Genomic DNA, 20,275 nt, shown 5'->3' with positions numbered 1-20,275 from the left:
CAAACGGATGCCAGAAGAGTCTCTGAAACTTGTTTTTAATCCTACAATAGCTAAATTAAATGTAAGAATAAAAGAAGTCAAGGAGTTGACTATGAAAGTTCAAAGGGCAGCTTAAAAGACCAAGCAAATATTACAACAGAATGTCCAAAGATCTAGAGTTAGAAAACCAAAAGGGCAGAACATGCTCAGTGTATTAAACTAAGAGAACTAAAGAAAAAAATCAAGCCTCAAGTTACAATAATGAAAGATTCTATGGGGAAAATATTAAGTGATGCAGAAAACATCCAAAGAAGCTGGAGAGAATACCAAAGAGCACTAGTGGACGTTCCATTTCAGGAGGTAGTCTATGAGCAAAAACGAATGGTGCTTACGGAAGAAATTCAGGGTGCACTGAAAACATTGGCAATAAACAAGTCCCAAGGAATTGATGGAATACTCATTGAAATGTTTTTACCAGCTGATGAAGCAATGGAAGCACTCACTTATCTATTCCTGGGAATTTTGAAGACAGCTAGTTAGCCACCTGACTGGAAGTGATCCATGTTTGTACCCATTCTAAAGAAAGGTGACCCAAGAGAATGCTTAAATTATAGAACATTATCATTGATAACAAATGCATGTAAAATTTTGCTGAACATCATCCAACAACTGTTGCAGCAGTACATTGACAAGGAGCTACCAGAAATTCAGGGCAGATTCAGAAATGGACATGGAATAAGGGATATCATTGCTGGTGTCAGATGGATCTTGGCTGAAAGCAGAGGACACCATAAAGATGTTTATTTGTGTTTTATTGATTATGCCAAGGCATTTGACTGTATGGATCATAAAAGGTATGGATAACCTTGAAAAGAATGGGAATTCCAGAACACTTCATGGTGGTCATGAGGAACTTGTAAGTGGATCAAGCAGCAGCTATGCAAACAGAACAAGCGACTACTGCATGGTTTAAATCAGGCAAGGTGTGTGACAGGATTGCCTCTTCTCACCACACTTATTCAGTCTGTATGCTGAGAAAATGATGAGAGAAACTGGCTTATATGAAGAAGAATGTTGCTTCAGGATCTAAGGAAGGCTTATTAACCTTTGAGATATGCAAATGACACTACCTGGCTTGCTGAAAGTGATGAGGACTTGAAGCACTTACTGATGAAGATTAAAGATTCCAGTCTTCAATATGGATGACAAGTCAATGTAAAGAAGACCTAAAATCTCACAACTGGACCACGTGGGAGCATTATGTGAGAAACTAAGGGACTAGATGAAAATGTAAACTGCAAAATTCTCTATGCTCATGATTACAGGGTCTGAAAAGCCAGCTCCGATGAGGGAAGGCCCTTACGATTATGAAATAGTAATGAATGTGATTACACATTCTTATGACTGAAAATCGTCCCTACTATAACCCCCCATAAAGGAGCCGTCATAATTGATGTTTCATACCTGCATCTAGCAGTTCACTGTACACCTGAAGGTTATCTGTAGTTAAAAGCTATCAGATTCTATTGCCCGTCTCACCCTAAAGAGTAGCTAACTCCCTTCTGTTGTCTTCTGATACAAATCATAGATTGCTCCCTTGGGGAGGGCTCAAAAACATGTAAGTTTAGGTCATTGACTCCTTCTATTACCGGATTATTGTATTACCCATTCACTCTATTACAGTTCACATTTCTACATGTATGCCTGCTGAAAGATTTGTAACCCCACAATTATATGTAACCACTGAAAAATGCATCCACTCGATTCTGATAGAGGGACAAGGAGCCCCTGTGCCCTCTTTGTCTGACTGTATTATTTTCTGTAACCGCAAAGTCACTCCTAAGGACCCGTTTGATTGTTTGAGGCTTGAGAAAAGGTTGTCAAGAATTTTTTTTTCTTGCTTGGATCCTCAATCAATGCCCATGGAAACAGAAGTCAAGTGATAAAAAGATGAGTGATATTGGGTAAATCTTCTGTACAAGACCTTTTAAGTGTATTGAAAACAAGGATGTTACTTTAAGGTGTGTCCTGAGGTGTGCCTTACCCAAGCCACAGTATTTTTAATTGCCTCATATGCCTGTGATAGTTGGACAATGAATAAATAAAACTGAAAAAGAATGGATATATCTGAATTATGGTGCTGGAGAAGAAAATTCAAAGTAAAAAGTACATGAAAATTCAAAGGACAAACAAGACTGTCCAAAAGAAGTACAGCCAGTGTACACGCTCCTTAGAGGTAAATGTGAGGAGACTTCATCTGACTTGCTTTGAAAATAGTAAGGAGAGAATAGTCTTTGGAGAAGGATATCATATTTGGTAAAGTTGAAGATAGTGAAAGAAAAGTCCTTCAAGGAAATGGATTGACACCATGAGCTCAAGCACAGGAACAATTGTGAGGTGGTACTGGATCCAGCCGTATTTTGTTCTATTGTGTGGAAGGTTGCTATGGACTGGAACTGACTGCATGGCACCTAACAACAGCAGTAAATAGAAGTTCATTGAAATTTGCTATTTAACCTCTATTGCCTGGGATAAAGAATATACAATCATTAAATCATAGTCTTTATAACTTTGTAATGTATTTCTTACAACATGGATAAGATTTTAAATCATTTTTTGACAGATTACCTTCAATCGATTACAGTAAAACTGATGTTATTGATGAAAGTTAAATGATAATTTCTGGAATTGGTTAAATACTAGGAAGAGAATCTATTTGAATTTTTCAAAAACACACAATAAATGTAAAAAAAATTACTGCTAAATTTTCAATTTTATATCATATAATAAATGTAAATTATTTCCATTCAATATTTTAAAAATATATAATCATCATGTGATATGTTCATATATGAATCTTTAGAGGATAATAATAACTTCAAATAATATTTCTAGTCCCCAGAAACATTGGAGGCACATACTTTTCATAAAATAATTTGTATTATTTTATTAGAGGAAAAACATTCGCAACATGTAGATATTACCTGTAGAGAATGCTAGCCAGACCTACTTGGCTTCCTCTTTGTTCCTCTAGCAATATTTGTATAATAATGGAATTTTCAGCCAATTTTTTAATATTAACTTGGTTGTTCAACATTTTTTGTCTTCATATTTGTAGATAATTTTTTGACATTTATTTAAGAGGGATATTTAAGAGGCATCACAAAATCAAAATATACAGAAAAACATCCAGTTATTATAATATTTGGGGTTGTTAATAATTCATCTCACTCTTTTTCTTCAGCTTTGACCATCTCTTGTAGTACTCTGGAATGATAGACAGACTAGTGCTGAAATCAAAATCGTCTGCTGACTAATAGCTCAGCTAGGTGAAATTAATGGTTAAAATAATTATCTGTGGAGTTTAATCGTGTGATCTCCCTGGACCCCATTACCAAAAGTAATAGAAAGTCTGCTATGTGATTTCCTTAGCATAAGTACTGTATGCAGCTTTTAATCATGCTGTCAACTTCAATTTCTTTCTTGCACTTCGAAAAAAAGAAGCTTGTGAAAAAGCATTTCTATAATGTAATATCCCACTACAGTTGTATCAATGTGTTTTTCTTTTCTTTTTATTAAAATATCATTTTATTGGGGGCTCTTGCAGCTCTTGTTACAAACCATACATCAATTGTGTCAGGCATATTTGTACATTTATTCCCATCATTCTTTTCTAGACATTTACTTACTATGGAGTCCTTGCTATTAGCTCCTCTTTTCTTCTCGCCCCCACCCTCATGGCTCCTTAATAGATTATAAATTATTATTAATTCCATATCTCACACCAACCATTGTCTCCCTTCCTCTCTGGTTTCTGTTGTTCTTCCCCCTGGAGGGTGAGTGGGTGTAGTTATTTGCCAACTATTGTGATCAGTTTCCCCTTCCTCTCCTCCTCTCCACCCCGTCCCCCTACCCTTCTGGTATCACTATTCCCATTCCTGTTCCTGGATTCCGTGTGCCGTGAGCTTTATCTCTTGTCTATACCTGTGTACATGCTCCAGTCCAGTCCAGAGTGGGAGGCAGCATTAGGGTCATGACAATGGGAGGCAAAGAAGCCGCAAGGAGCCAGAAGAATATTGTGTGACCCATCGGTGCTCTACTGCATCCTGATTGACTCATCCCTTCCCTGCCACCCCTCTGTGGGGGAGTGTTCCATTGTCTACAGATGGGCTTTGGGTCTCTGCTCCAACCACCCTCATTATGAAAAACGTGTTTTTGTTTGTTTTCTTGTTGTTTGTTTTGAATCTTCTGATGCCTGTCATCCGGTTCTGATGAAACTTCATGATCACAACGGCCGGTGCACTTCTTCCATGTGTGCTTGTTGCTTCACTGTTGGATGACCGCTTGTTTAACTTCAAGCCTTTAAGACCCCAGACACTATATCTTTTAATAGCTGGACACCATCCATTTTCTTTACCACATTTTCTTATGCACCCATTTTGTCTTCAGTGATTGTGTGTGTGTGTGTGTGTGTGTGTGTGTGTTGAGGGGAGGGGAAAATCACAAAATGCCAGTTTGTTAGAACAAAGTGTTCTTGTATTGAGGGAGGGTATGAGATGAGGTCCAAGGTCTGTCCACAACCTCACAGCATTGCTCTATAAATATATGTACATAGGCCAATACCTCTATTTTTATGGATTAATGTATTTACGTAGGTACACCCCTCTGTCAATACTTCTATCTATAGCTTTGCTTCCTCGAGCCTTCCTCTGTTTCCTTTTGCCTTCCCCCTGCCCCACCATCACGTTCCCCTTTCTTCTACCGCTCAGCTAGATTGCTATTGCTCTAATACCCACAGGATCTCCACTACATCCTTGTTGTTGGTATTAATTCCCTAGTTGTTCCCCTGTCTATGGCATTGTTTGCTCACCACACCCTTCCTCCCGTCACCTCCTCCCCACAAGATCCTCCAGGACCCTTGGCCACATTGCTTTCTCTTCAAGCTTGCTTCCCATGCCTGTCTTATACAAGTAGGCAAGCCAACACCGTCCTAGGTAAAACAATAAGAAAACAAAATATTTTAAAAAGGAAAGGCAAAAATAAGACAGGAAAAGAAAAACCCATCCATACTTCCAGGTCTGTCCACTGGCCTTTATGAATCTCTTCCCCCTGGTTCTGGGACTGTTATGGGAGCTGTCTCTCTTAGCCTAAAATCTATTTTGGGGCTCTTTAGGGGCTTTGTGGTTCGATTTTCTCCAATTGCTGATCTGTTATGCTCCTTTCTTGGTTTGCCCCAATGTGGGGGATTGAGACCACCTTAACCTCCCGCTGTGTGTCCCCATTATTGTCCTCTTTTGCAGTACACTTCAGTTAGGGGACATGTCTTGAGTTGTTGTTGGTCCCCAGTCTTCTCTGTGCCTTAACAGCTCTGTGGAGGGACATCCATGTGTTGTCCTCTGGGTTCATCCGCTGGCAGCTGATGAATCTAGATCTCTCTACCTCACTATCAGCACTTTATCAAGCTCAACTTATTTATGCTCAAAATACCCTAGAATTCGTCAAATAAGGAAATTATCAGATTAGAAATAATAGGGTTCACATAAGCATACTTAACATTTTATCATTAGTACTAAACTTTACATAATTTCTTGAGTTATTTTAGCAGACTGAATAGTAGATATAATTGTTAAAGGAAGATTCGAATTTTCTATCCTTAGTTTTAGGTGTTATTATTTTATTTATGAAATAGTGATAAAATATCTAAAGGCTACTTGGGAAAAATAATATAGACAGAATTAAAAAGGTATGTAGTAAAATACTCAGCTGCATATTTACAAATATTTGGAAATGGGAAGTTAATTTTTAAAATTTAAAAATACTTTGGAAATTTAGTTGTCTTTTCAAGGTAACGAACAACCCCATTCAATTGCACAAAAATGGAAATCCCACTATATCCCTTGAAATAGAAGAAATTTGAGCATCAGTGGCCAAAGAAGTCCAGTCCAGGGTCCCTAATTTTTAATGACTTAATGTCTGGTTAATTGTATTTCCTTCATGTAGAGCATATATTATTCCTCTAAAAATGAAGGGTTTCTGGGGACTTCTGGAAAATAATGGAAGTCAAGAAATTTTTGGCAAGTTGGCCAGCTAGTGAGGCATACTACTGAGAACCTCTACATGAAAGACATAGGAGACCAAGTGAAATAGCTGTGCATGATTATCCTGGAAAATTGTGCTTCATAGAAAAGGCTAGAGAACTGAACTGAATGCTGACTAGGAGAAGGTCCTAAACAAAAGTAGCCACAGAGAATACATAAGGGTGCATTGTCAGCTGGACTGATGCAGTACAGTCAGAATCAAAACTACTTCCTCAGGAGCAGCCCAAGTGCTCACAATGGTGTCTGACAATGAGAAAGGTTGATTCCCCCTTGTTGTCCACACCTTTCTAGAGACGAGAGAAGGCGTCAGGCCCCTACCTCACTCTTCCAGTAGCTAGCCTCATGCCGCTCACAAAGACCCTCTCTGCCTGAAATCAGAGTTTTACCCTTGTAGATTGGACTCTGAATGCACCAACATTACATCTGGAGGCATATGCTCTCCATCTCATCAGAACAAAGGAAAGAGTAATGCCAGACAACTGGCCTGTAGCTTGCCACCATGGATGGACAAGAACTTTTCCCATAAATGCACACCTTACACCCAGCTGACCTCTTGGTTATCAAGAATTCCTTTCTGGGATAAGGACCCTAACCAAAGGCACAATCTGTGTCTATATGAAATAATTCTGGATCAGGAACTCCAACCCCAAATCACAGGAACTTCATCTAAGACCAGGCTTCCCACTCCCTCACTCATCACCACCCCCCCAAACATGAGAGCTCCTTGGCTGGCTGAGATTGTGAACCAATACAGGTTACCCCGTCCTCCACAGTTGCCTCCTCTCTTAGTCCTGTAGCTCCCCCAGTTCACTCCTTTCCTTGATTCTTATTCTTATCCTGTTGTATTTTTACCCTTTATTTGTTCTTTTTCCATTCTTTCCTAATGTTTTTCTGTTCTTCTTTTCCTTTTCACCCTCTTTATTTATTTACTATTCTCTTGTTTGCTTTTCTTTGCCCACTCTGAAGTTTTGCTTATTATATCTTCTCCTTTCATTTGTTTCTCTACCCCTGTGCTTTCTTTTCATTCTCCCCTATTTTTGTTAATAAATATTTTTTCTAACTATGGTTGTTTGCCTGTACCCTCTTGCTTTTTTTATTTTTAGGCTATTGTTTATCTTTGTTTTATTGTTGTGTTTTTTTGCAGGGAACTGCCAGAGATTCAGACTAAATTCAGAAGAGGACTTGAAACAAAGAATATCATTGCTTATATTAGATGAACCTTGGCTCAAATTAGAGAATCACAGAAAGATGTTTACTTGTTTTATATTGACTATTCAAAGACATTCAACCATGTGTTCCATAAAAAGCTATGAATAACCTTAAGAAGCCTGGGAATTCCAGAACACTTCATTTTGCTCATCAAAACTTGTACATTAAACCGTATGGTGGCCATCATCCTAAGCAACCAAGCACAGCATCAAAGTCAGCAAGAATAAGCAGCGAGAGATATGACCTGAACTTTATAGGAGAAGCCTTCCTGGCATAATACTGAAGATCCTGTTCTACCCAGGTTTACACAAAATCAAGCTATCGCATGCATCAAACAAACAAAAACCAAAAAAACAAGAAAGCATAAAGATTTAGTAAAAATTAGAACAACTATTATATGGAGAGAAACACATGAGCAAAATTAATTCAGCACAGAAAATTATGTAGAATAAACAAGTAACACCACCAAAAAAATATCCACACACAGCTGAGTGACAGCAATACATTTATAACTACAAATAACTACACTGAATGTAAATGGATTAAATGATCTACTCAAATAATAGGGAGTAGCATAGTAGATAAGAAAATAGAGCAGTCAGTCAAATGCTATCTACAACAGACACATCTTAAACAAAAAGACAAAAGTATATTAAAATAAAAAGGTAGAACTATATATCAAACTAATGGCAAGCAAAAAAGAGTAGGAGTAGTGATATTAATTTCTGATAAAATAGACTTTATGACAAATCTAGCATAAGAAATAAAGAAAATAATTATATACTGATTAAGGGTTCAATTGCATAAGGGGACATAACCATATTAAACATCTCATTTAATATTAAACATATTAACAAATTGCATAAGGGGACATAATCATATTAAACATCTCATCATATTAAACAACTAAGAATATTAAAATATGTTCATAAATTCATGTAGAATTAAAGAGAGAAATAGAAAACTCTACAACAATAGTCAAAACTTTAACACAAGCCTTTCAATGAAATATAGGGGGAAAAGTCAACAACAACAAAATAAAGACACAAGTATAGTAAGCAACACAATCAACCAACGTGACCACATAGACATATACTGAACACTCTACCAACCAACAACTCAGTATACATTTTAGTCCAGCGTACATGGAATTCTCCACAATAAACCATATTTTAGGCCATAAGACAAGCCTTAATATACTTAAAAACATCAATATATTGTAAACCACCTTTTTAAATCACAATGCTATGAATTTAATAATTAAAAATAGAAAAATAAAATAAATCAAATAATTAGAAATTAAATAACATCCTGCCTTAAAAACAAATGAAATAAAGAAAATAAGAAATAGAATAAATAAAAAATTAAAAATATTTTGATTCAAATGTGAACGAAAACAGTATATCCAAAACACTGGTACACAGCAAAAGCAGTGGTCAGAAGATAATTTATAGCAAAAAACGAACAAATCTAAAAAGAAGAATCAACCTAAATCAACACCTTAATCTAACATCATTAACAATTAGAAATTGAGCAGCAAAATTAGCCAACAGACATTATAAGAAAAAAACAAATAAATATTAGAACAAAAATATTTAAAACAGAAAAATAATAGAACCAATAAGACAAAAAGTTAGGTCACAAACTACTTGAAAATCTAACAAAATTAAAGGAGAAGCTGCAAATAACATAATAAGAAATTAAATGAGTGAAGACATACAAAAGCAATTAAAATAAAAAAGGAAAATTACAGATTACTATGAAGCATTATACTGTGAAAACTTGAACCTAGAAAAAATAGCTAAATTTCTAGAAACACACAACCTATCTAACTTAACACAGACTGAAGTAGAAAATATGAACAGTTCCATAATTAAAGAAGACTAATTAGGTCACTTAAAAAAAGTATCATGCACAGATGGTTTCACTGGTGAATTCTACCAAACATTCAGCAAAGAACTGACATCACTTGTAATCAAACTTATTTCAGACTACAGAGAAGGATGGAAAACTCCTGAATTCATTTTATGAAGGGAGCATTTTGTCATACCAAAGCCAGGTAGAGATATCACTGAAAAAGAATACTTAGACAAATATTCCTCATAAATATAGACCCGCAAATTCTCAACAAAGTCTTACACAACTGAATCCAATATGTAAACAACAACAACAACAAAAAAACCAATCATGACAAAGTAGTATTTATAAAAAATGTGCTAAACATGGTTCAACAGTAGAGAAACAATCAATGCAATACATCACATAAGTAAAACAGAAAAGAAATACATGACCATATCAACTGCTACAGAAAAATCATTTGTCAAATACAACACTCATTCCTGATGAAAACATTCACCAAAATAGGAATACAATGAGTATTCCTCAACATAGTAATGGGTATACGTAAAACCAAAGACCAATATTATTCTCAGTATAGAGAAACTAAAAGTATCTCTCTTGTAAATGGGATCAGAGAAGGATGTCTTTATTAAAATTCTTATTCACTCGTACTGAAAACCTTATTCAGAACTATAAGGCAAGAAAAAAATTTAAAGGAGTTAAAAATGGCAAAGAAAAACAAAACTCTCCTATTTTCAGCAGATATGACCTATATGTGAACAACCTCACAAGAATAGCAAGTACATTTTTAGAACTAATTGAAAGATTCAGCAAAATGGCAGAGAATAAGAACAACATATAAACACCAGTTGGATTCCTTTATGTAAACAAAGAGAGGTCTGAAAAGGAAATCAGGAAAATGATAACATTTAATTAGTTACATGCCACCAAATCTATTAGGACTCATAACCAGCCTATGTACAATTGAACAAAATGCACCCCTTCTTGAACCACCATCAAAATCAATGAATCTCATGGAGGGGCTTCCTTTTTTCGAAGACCTTCTACTTTACCAAGCATGATGTCCTTTATCAGAAAACTAAATCTCATCTGTTTCACTTCTAGGGAGCATTGTGTCTGTACATTTTCTAAAACATACTTATCTGTTCTTCTGGAAGTCCATCATACTTGCAGTATTCTTTGCCCGCACCAAAATTAAAATGCATCAATACATTGTTTGCTTTCTTTACTAATGCTCCTACAGGCCTTTATTGTAGATACAAGTAATATTAAATCCTTGAAAAAAAGAAAAAAGACCCAAATCATGGCCTTATAGACAGAAGTTTTGAAATAGCTGCTCCAAACAAAAACTTCAACAACAACAAACAAATAGAGAAGACTGAAAACCCTGGGTTCTAACCCTCAGGAGAACAGAAACCTGTACCAAATACAGCTTGGTAATTCAGAGGGAGGAAGCCAAAAAATGCTGCAAATTCTTTGTTGCCAACAGGATGCCCCCAGAATTACCCCTCCCCCCAGCACTCAGGTCCTCAATGGAGGGAGAGGGAAAAAGGTGAACTGACTCTTCATGTCCCAAACCCACTCTGAGACGTAATCTACCACTAGAAAAGGCATTGGCAACCTTCCCCTAACACACCTGAGGGAGGGTTGCGTCCATGTTGAAGGGAGACTAATGAGATTGATCTCTGTTGGAGTAAATTATCTTCAGCCATATATTTAAGAGAAACTCAGCCCAAAAATCAAATTCCTGCCCAATCAGAATAAATTAAAAGAGCTAAAGGCTCATTCTCAACTCTCACCTGGACCTCAAAACTTGATCTGGTCCCATGGATGATGGTGAACCCCCTTCACCAGAATACCTGGAAGATGAGTCTACCCTGTGTGTGGGTGGGGTGGGGTGGCAAGATTAGGTAAACCTTCATCAGGGAAAATAAACATAGGACAATTTGAAGCTTAACTTTCTGTTTCCCGATGGATAGAGACACAGCCCACTTGTCCACTCATGATCGGAAAGGATTAACTGAAAAAGACCCTAGGAGCTGCTCTGATATTCAGAGTTAGCAGACAATTCAAGTGTGTGAGGAAAGCATTTTAGATACTGTCCTCTCCACCATCATGACAGTTGTTATTTGCCACTAGCCTAAACTTCCTGAGACTGTAGGCGCTGACCTCAAGACCGAGATCTTGATAAGGGGTATATTTACCTTTTTCCTGTCATTAACTCCTACTTAAAATAGGCTATTGTCACATGACTTAGGTACCCTGAACTCTTCAACAACTATAGTAAGTGCAGTGAAAATGCTAGCATTTCTATTATTACCTGAACAATAAACAAAGACCATTTTTAAAGCAACAGGATGTTGCACAAACAAGAACCATTCTCTGACATATGAGAAAACAAGAAAAGAGTTCACAGTAATGTGGACTACACGCAAAATTAGGACTTGAAGAGGTCTTAGCTGAATAAAAAGCTTTGTATCTACCCATGAGGGAGTTAAGAAGAATGATACTCAGCTGATTTAAATGTTTTGAAGAAAAATTATTCAGAAGTACAGAAAAAAATCAACAGAATTGAAGAGAGAAGAACTCAGGAAAGCACTACAAGAACATTTTACAACGACAAATGAAAAACTTGGGATAAATCAGCAACTCCAACGAGAAATCCAGAAGACAAACCCTAAGATATTAGAACTGGATAACACTTTAAAATAACAGAACAAAAGAATTAAAGACATGGATATCCAAATCAGTGATCTTGAAGACAAATCACTCAAGACAAAAACGCAATAAGATCAATCTATTAAAAAGACCAAAGAAGTTCTAGACGATCTAAAAATTCTATGGGACGTTCTAGGAGCCCTGGTTGCATAGTGGTTACACAGTGGCCTACTGACTGCAAAGTTAACAGTTTAAAACCACCAACTGATCCAAAGTAGAAGACTGGGGCTTTCTACTCCTGTAAAAGTTACGATCTCGGAAGCTCACAGGGGAAGTTCTACTTGGCCCTGTAGGGTCTCTATTAGTCAGAATTGACTTGATGATAGAGAATTTTTGTTTTGCTTTTTGGTTTATAGGACACTATCAAAAAGAATAATTTATGTTTGAAAACATTTAAAAGGAGACATAAGAAAAATTAACCATAGAGAAAATAGTCAAGAAACTTTGTGACAGAATAGAAAATAAACACTGAAGAAAGCTAGAGATTTCCAAACAACATTGACTACAAAAGAAAACCACCACAACACATAATAGTGAAACTTTCCAACATCAAACAAAAGGGAAAATTCTAAGAGCAATCTTTCAATTAATCTGTCAAGGGCTTCACTTTTTTTTGCTACCCCTATACTTTATCAAGCATGAAGTCACTTTCCAGGGATTGGTCTCTCCTGAAAACATGTCTAAAGCATGTGAGATGAAGTCTCACCATTAGTCCAATGCACTAATACACCACACGAATAACAGTCTCCACAACCAGAATACCAGAATAACTTGATGGTGTCTGGCTACCTCTAGCAACTGCTCAGAAAGGATTGCATTAGGAGGTCCTTAATAGAGTGGGATAAAAATGTAGAACAGAGGTCAAAATCATAAGAGACCAGACTTACTGATCTGATAGAAACTGGTAGAAACCCAAATCTATAGCTCATAGCAATCTTTCAGGTCTGGAACAGAACTCACCCTTCTGTAAGAATAAGCAAATTTTTAGAATAAAAAAAGATAGTATTTATTTGCCCAAAGACAAAATTCAGAAGATTGGGAAAGAAGGAGGCTTGGAAACAGAAATTAAGACATAATCATTTTTTCCATGAACTTTTTTGTGTCCTCTCATGTAAATCATGGTCAGATATGGCTTCTTTTTTTCCTTTCTTTTTAAAATTTTTTATTAAAAGATCATTTTATTGGGGGCTCTTAGAACTCTTGTTGCAATCCACACATCGACTGCATTAGGCATGTGTGTACATATGTTGCCATCATTCTTTTCGAGACCTTAGTATCAGCTCCTCTTTTTTCTCTCTCCCTCCCTGCCCCAACCTCATGACCCCTTGATACATTAGAAATTATTATTATTTTCATATCTCCCACCACCATTGTCTCTTTCCCCCTATGATTTCTGTAGTTTGTCCCCCTCGAGAGGGAGTGTTGTTATGTGTTGATCAATGTGATCAGTTCCCCCTTTCTCCATTGCTCTCCCCCCCGCCCTTCTTCCAACCTTCTGATGTCGCTATTCCCACTCCTGTTCCTGAATTCCATGTGTCATGAGCTCCCATCTCTTATCTACACCTGTGTACATGCTTTGGTTTAGACCGAATTGAGAAACAGCACTGGGGTCATGATAGTGGAGGGTGAGGAAACCTCAAAGAACCAGAGGAATATTGTGTGTTTCATCGGTGCTTTACTGCACCATGATTGACTCACCCCTTTCCTGTGACCCCTCTGTGGTGGAATATTTCATTATCTACAGATGGACTTTGGGTCTCTTCTCCAACCCCCCTCGTTCTCAGCATTAATTTTAGATCACTTGTTGCTCCTTTGTCCCTGGATTTGTTGGCTCCCACCTCTCTTTCCCCCACCATATCCTCTTCCTTGTCTCCCCAGAACCATCAGTCCTGTTGTTTTCTCCTCAGGATTGCTTATCTTTCCTATCTTATATAGATAAATAAGAAGAAGAAGAAGGAGAAGAAGAAGAAGAAGAAGTTTGTGTGTGTAATAGTACCAGGTCTGTTTGCTGACCTTTAAGTATGTTTTCGGATCGAGTCTGATGAGGTGCCAAGGTCTGCCCTCTGAGTCTGAAATATATTTTGGGGATTGCTCAGGGACTTCGTTGTTTTGCTCCCCTTGCTGCTCTGTTGTGCTCCCTTTGTGTTTTGCTCTGGTGTGGGGGAGTCAGACCAGGCTCAACCCCCACCCTTTGTCTCCAGTGCTGTCCCCTGAAGCATTGTGAGTCAGTGAGAGAACATTATGCTTCATGGTGGGGCCGCCTCTATGGTCCTCTCTGTGCTTTGGGTGCTGTATGCAGGAGTGTCATCCTCAGTCCTTGGTGGGCTAGGATGTGGTCCACTCTCTCTCTCTTTCCCTATTAGTTTGCTTCCTTGTGGTGTGGGCATAATTGCCACTCTTGCCTGGTTGTAACTTCAGTGCTGTCCTCTGTAGTGCAATCTTCTGTGGAGGGGGTTGATATAGCTTGGATTTGGGCTGGCTGCACATATCTCTTTGTTAATTCACTGCTTTATGCCAGTGTGTGGCCCTCAAGGCTTGGTGTATCATGCTGAGATCTGGTCCCTCTCTCCCTTTCCTGTGGAGATATAAACAATGCCCTCCTCATGGGCGGGTTAGTGTCCTGTTCCCCAATACATTTTCTCTCTCTCTCTCTTTTTTCCCTTCCTTTTTACTTGGCTGCCATATGCATCCCTTGACTGGGTCTTCCAGAGTGCCTGGGCCTCACCCCAGGAACTTATGAGTTTTGTGGCAGATGGACATTGGGCTTCTACTCAAGTCCTCCCTCAACGCAAGAACACTATGTTCTAATAACCTGGTATTCTGTGATTCTCATCTTGTCCACATGTTCACAGAAGTCAAAATAAGTGCATAAGCTAATGTGGTGAAGAAAGCTAATGGTGCCTGACTATTAGAAGACATAGTGTCTGGGGTATTAAAGGGTTGAGGTTAAACAAGTGAACCTCGAGCAGGGAAGCAAGAAAGCCCACATGGAAGAAGCACACCAGCTTGTGTGATTATGAGGTATCAACAGGATCAGGTATCAGGCATCAAAAAACCCAAAGCAAACAATTATATTGATGTGAACAAGGGAGGTCAAAGTGGAGACCCAAAGCCCATCTGTAGACAATTGGATATCCCTTCACAGAAGGGTCTCAAGGAAGCAATGAGCCAGCCAGTGTGCAGTATAGTACCAACAAAATACACAACACTCCTCTTGTTCTTTAATGCTTCCTTCCCCCCACTATGATGATCCCAGTTCTACTTAAGAAATCTGGCTAGACCAGAGCATGAACACTGGTAGAGATAAGAGCTCCCAAAACACAGAATCCAGGACATACAACCCCCTCAGAAACAATAATGGGAGCAGTAATATTAGGGGGAAGGTGGAGGTGAAGGAGAGAAAGGGGGAACTGATCACAATGGTCAATATATAACCAACACCTCCTGCCCCAGGGGGGCAAACAACAGAAACATGGGTGAAGCGAGACAGCGAATAGTGTAAGATATGGAATTAATAATAATTTATAATTCATCAAGGTTTCACAAGGGTAGGAATGTGGGGTGGGTGGGACAAAAGATGAGCTGTTACCAAGCGCTCAAGTAAAAAGAAAATATTTTTTAAATGATGGAGGTGAAACAACAAAGCCCACATTGAAGACACACACCAGCCTGTGAGATCACAAGGCATCGAAGGGATAATGTATCAGTCATCAAAGACCAAAAAAAAAAAAAAATCGTAGCATTGTGACTCAGGGGGAGTGCGGAGTGGGGACCCAGGGCCCATTTGTGGGAAATTGGACATCCCCTTGCAGAAGTGCTGCGGGAAGGAGACGAGCCAGTCAGGGTGCAGTGTAGCAATGATGAAATATACAATTTTCCTCCAGTTCTTGGATACTGCCTCTCCCCCACTATCATGATCCCAATTCTACCTTACAAATCTGACTGCACCGGAGTGTGTACACTGGTACAGATAGGAACTGGAAATACAGGGAATCCAGGACAGATGAACCTCTTAGGGCTAGTGGTGAGACTGGTGATACTGGGAGGGTGGAGGGAAGGTGAGGGAGAAAGGGGTAACAGATTACAAGGGCCTACGTATAACCTCCTCCCTGGGGGATGGACAGCGGAGAAGTGGGTGACCGAGAAGTGGGTGATGGGAGACGTCGGATGGTGTAAAATATTACAAAATAATAATAATTTATAAATTATCAAGTGTTCATGGGGGAGGGGGGAGGGGAGGGAGGGAAAAATGAGGAGTTGATACCAAGGGTTCAAATAGAGCATAAATATTTTAAGAATGATCATGGCAACATATGTACAAATGTGCTTGACACTGTGGATGGATGTATGGATTGTGATAAGAGTTGCACAAGTCCCCAATAAAATTATTTTTTTAAATGATGGTGGCAACATATGCACAAATGTGCTTGATGCAATGGATGTATGCATTGTTATAAGAGGTATAAGAGTCCCCAATAAAATGATTTATATAAAACAAAAGATGAAATCTTAGACACTTCAATCTTTTCTCCATTTATCACGATGCTACCTATTTGTCCCTTTGTGAGGATTTTTTGTTTGTTTGTTTTCTATTGTGTTTTAATCTGTACTGAAGTTTCCAATCTTTAATCTTAATCAGCAACTGCTTCAAGTTCTTCTCACTTTCACCAAGCACAGTTGTGTCATCTGCATGTTGTTAGTAAGTCTTCCTCCAATCCTGATGCACCGTTCTTTTTTCATATAATTCCATGTCTCTGACTATATGCCTTCTTCTGATTTATTATCTTACCCTTAACCCTTTTTGGTGGTTGAGGGAGATGATAGGATCTTACTCTAGTTGCAGGCCCGGAGAATATAATATATTGGAGATAGTGGAATTAGTAAAAGTATCTTTCTCTTGAAATTTATGTTTTATAGGCAAAGAAATGACCTAGTCATTAAGGGAAAAGAGAAATATCCACATCACACAAAAAAGATGAGATGCTTCTGCTGTAAAGGGAATCTAAGTGATTTTTGAGTTTGGGGGGTTTCCTCTAAATTTATTTATTCTTGAATTCTTCATCATTTTATTTCAGTGACTGACTTTGACTAAAGTGGCCTGTCAAGGCTTAGATTTGAAGTGATTTTATAATTTGTTAAATCACAAAATCAAACATGGCATTAAGGTATTGGTTAACTGAGCCATCCACTTGTATTCAAAACACAAAACAAACAAACAAAACCCACTGCCATTGAGTTGATTGTAACTCATAGCAACTATGTATAGGGTTTCTGAGACTCTAAATCTTTAAGGTTGCAGACAAGCTCATCATTCTCTGGAGGAGCAGATGGTGTGTTTGAACCCTGTATTAGTCCAGGTAGACTAGAGAAACAAATTCATAAACACTCTTATGTGTGTAAGAGAGAATTTTATATACAAGAGCAATTTCATATTGAGAAAACATCCCAGCCCAGTTCAGATCAAGTCCATAAGTCCGATATTAGCCCATACGCCTGATACCAATCTATAAATTCCTCTTCAGACTCATGAAACACATGCAATGATGCCGAATGTAGGAAGATCACAGGTCAGTGGGTGGAAAGTCTGGGGGATCCCATGGCAATCTCCATCCCGGCAGGATTCTCCGTGTGGCTCCTCTGGCTCCAGAGCTCTGAGGTAACTCTTGTGTCTTGTCAACAGGAATGACGGGAAGTGAGCATGTGTCCCACCTCCAGTGAGCTATTTATTTTCTTAGGGCCTCCAAAGGATGTCATCAAGCTGAGACCTGACTGACAGGCTAAACTCCACCCCTTCCCTCTTAAATCTCAAATTGACAACAGATTATGTAACCACCAGCTCAGAATTTCTATGCTTATATTGCCATGCTTCAGTTATCCCATAAACCCTTGGATCAATAGGAATTTTGAACTTGTCATTCTTTTTGCAAGATTTCTAGTGCCATCAGAAGTTTCAACCTCACTCCACAATTTTCAAATTATGCATACTTCAGACTTATCTATGAGAATGATGATATTCAAAGGCTTCCCAAGCTACACAAACTGACATACAGCCCCATAGGAGGAGGAAGCAGAGCTGCTCCAGGTGTTCTGAAGACCCAGAGCATGAGATGAAGTACATTTCATATTGTGTAATGGAAATATATGGGTTTTATAACATATAAATTCAGACTGTTAAAATTTGTTTTCCAAAATAAATATGAAGTCAATAAGTTTATTTGAATCTTTAGCTACTTGCACATAGATCATCCTAAAAGTCATATATGATGAAAAAAATCATCCAATGTGGTACAACAAGAATAGAACAAAGAACAGAACAGCAAGAAACTTTTTTTATTTAATGTAAGGGCTAAATTAGAAGAATCATTGTTATGTGACTACACAGTAGACATTAAGTTAGCAAATGTGTACTGAATGGAAACTGCTGCAATTATTTCAGTCAAGGAGGATAATCTATTGTCTTCAATTTTGGTCAATATTTAAAAACAGTATAAGGAATGCAACAACTTCATGGCAGATGCTACCATATTCCCCTCCATAATATGAATGATATTTTCAACTGACCTAGGCACACGGATAATCACTTCAAGTTTCTGCAGTATCCTTAAATTTTATTACATGAAACCTAATCCCTGACATTCACATCTATATCAGTCAAAGCACTTGGCTCCAAATAACAGAACCCACTGCTGTCTGTCTGGGCTAGAAAGTAAAAGCACTGGGAAGCTAAGGCATGTCTCAGCAGCATATAATGTGCATCACACATTCCATGGGGATGCCCAGCTGTGGGGTGCATCCAGTTTTCAACTCTGATCTGGTCCCTTCTGACCACTGAACATCTCACAAAGAGGATCTTAGCAGCAACATTAAAGAACAAAAAGTTTTGCAGGTGAATTGTTCTAACTTGAGGAAAAATAGGAAAGTATGTAAGCAACAGAAGCAGCATATTCTTCCTTGCAAACCGAACAGAAATGCTTTCTGAAAGCAAACATATATTGGATGAGCTGGAAAAAGTATACCAACAAATGGAAAATTCAGAAAAGAGTAAGAGCAAGAAATAGTCAACTTAATTTCACTCAAGAATGTGTGACATTTGTTGTTCTACAAGCTTTGCTGTTGAACATGTCAGAAAAGATGTGAAAGAAGATTTACTGTATAATCGTAAACAAAGTGGGCCCAGCAGGAATAAACAGCTGTTAAAGTCTGATGCAAAGTACCAGTGTTCATGTTTTGAACACACCCTTCACTTGAGAAGTGTAACTGAGCAGCCTTTGGAAGACGAATGAGGCAATGTGTTTCTGTGGAAGGGCAAAAGCTTTAATGGAATAAAAGTCAAACTGAAGAGAATGATACTCTAATTATGTTTAACTATCCTTCCTCTTGTACATTTTGGCACTCTTCTCAAAAGTCCAGGGTCCTTGGTCTTTTATATATTATCAGGCTTCTGGTCATTACGACTGGGTAGGGACTCTTGGGGGCACCATAGATTGCTTTGGCATTTTAATCATTTAGTGATAGTTTCTGCTTCTCTTCATTTGGCACCCAGACATCTGGAGTAGCCAGTTAGTGGCAAGAAGCTCCAGTATCTGGAACTTTCAGAACTGATCTCAAATCCACCGCCATTTCCAAATATGTGATTTTAAAATTATATCCTTGGAATTAATTATAATTTGGGAGGGATGTTATGTAAGAGTGTGTTAATAGCCTGACTCAAATTTCAGCAAAGTTGCCTAAGTATGCCTAGAGAAAGCACATGAAGCTGAACTATATTTGAAAAACTTATGTATTGTTCCTTCAAGTATGATATTACCACAAAGTAATTTGAGACTCATTGCACCGGAATTTCCAGAGGCCTCCCATACAAGAGAGACACTTCCAGTCTGTCTCATCACACACATGAGGGACTGAGTATCTCAGTCAAGAGGCGGGTTTTATGTTTACCTAGGGATGAAAGCATGACACCAAATGAAACTTTGGAAACTCGTGGTAGGAAAGCAAATGTCACAATTCTCTTTTCTGGGGGTCTTGATTCCATGGTTATTGCAACTCTCGCTGACTGTCGTAGTTCTGTACATGAACCAATTGATCTTCTTGTGGCTTTCATGACCAAATAAAAGGCCATGTCCCACTGGAGATCCCCTTGCAGAGGGGTCTCAGGGAGGAGACGAGCCAGTCAGGGTGTGCTGTAGCAACGATGAAAAATACAACTTTCCTCCAGTTCCTAAATGCTTCCTCCCCACCCCCACTATCATGATACGAATTCTACCTTGCAAGTCTGGCTAGAACAGAGGATGTACACTGTACAGATAGGAACTGGAAATACAGGGAACCCAGGGCGGATGATCCCTTCAGGACCAGTGGTGCGAGTGGCGATACTGGGAGGGTAGAGGGAGAGTGGGTTGGAAAGAGGGAAC

At 38.3% G+C, this 20,275-nt stretch overlaps 1 protein-coding gene and 1 pseudogene across 1 annotated transcript; both read left to right on the top strand.

The window, feature by feature from the left end:
* Positions 1 to 18,630: 18,630 nt before the first annotated feature.
* ASDURF (ASNSD1 upstream open reading frame) lies at positions 18,631 to 18,922 on the top strand. The gene is given in 2 exon segments (XM_030885756.1): positions 18,631 to 18,797; positions 18,799 to 18,922. Coding segments are annotated over 2 exon segments (291 nt in total).
* Positions 18,923 to 18,943: 21 nt separating this feature from the next.
* LOC101641550 overlaps positions 18,944 to 20,275 on the top strand; it is a 14,374-nt pseudogene continuing 13,042 nt past the window's right edge.

This window comes from Echinops telfairi, unplaced genomic scaffold, assembly GCF_000313985.2.
Source record: "Echinops telfairi isolate 266 unplaced genomic scaffold, ASM31398v2 ScPeMD7_44;HRSCAF=162, whole genome shotgun sequence".
NCBI classification, from domain to species: domain Eukaryota; kingdom Metazoa; phylum Chordata; class Mammalia; order Afrosoricida; family Tenrecidae; genus Echinops; species Echinops telfairi.
The sequence above is the reverse complement of the archived record's forward strand: the minus strand, read 5'-3'. Positions and strand labels throughout refer to the sequence as shown.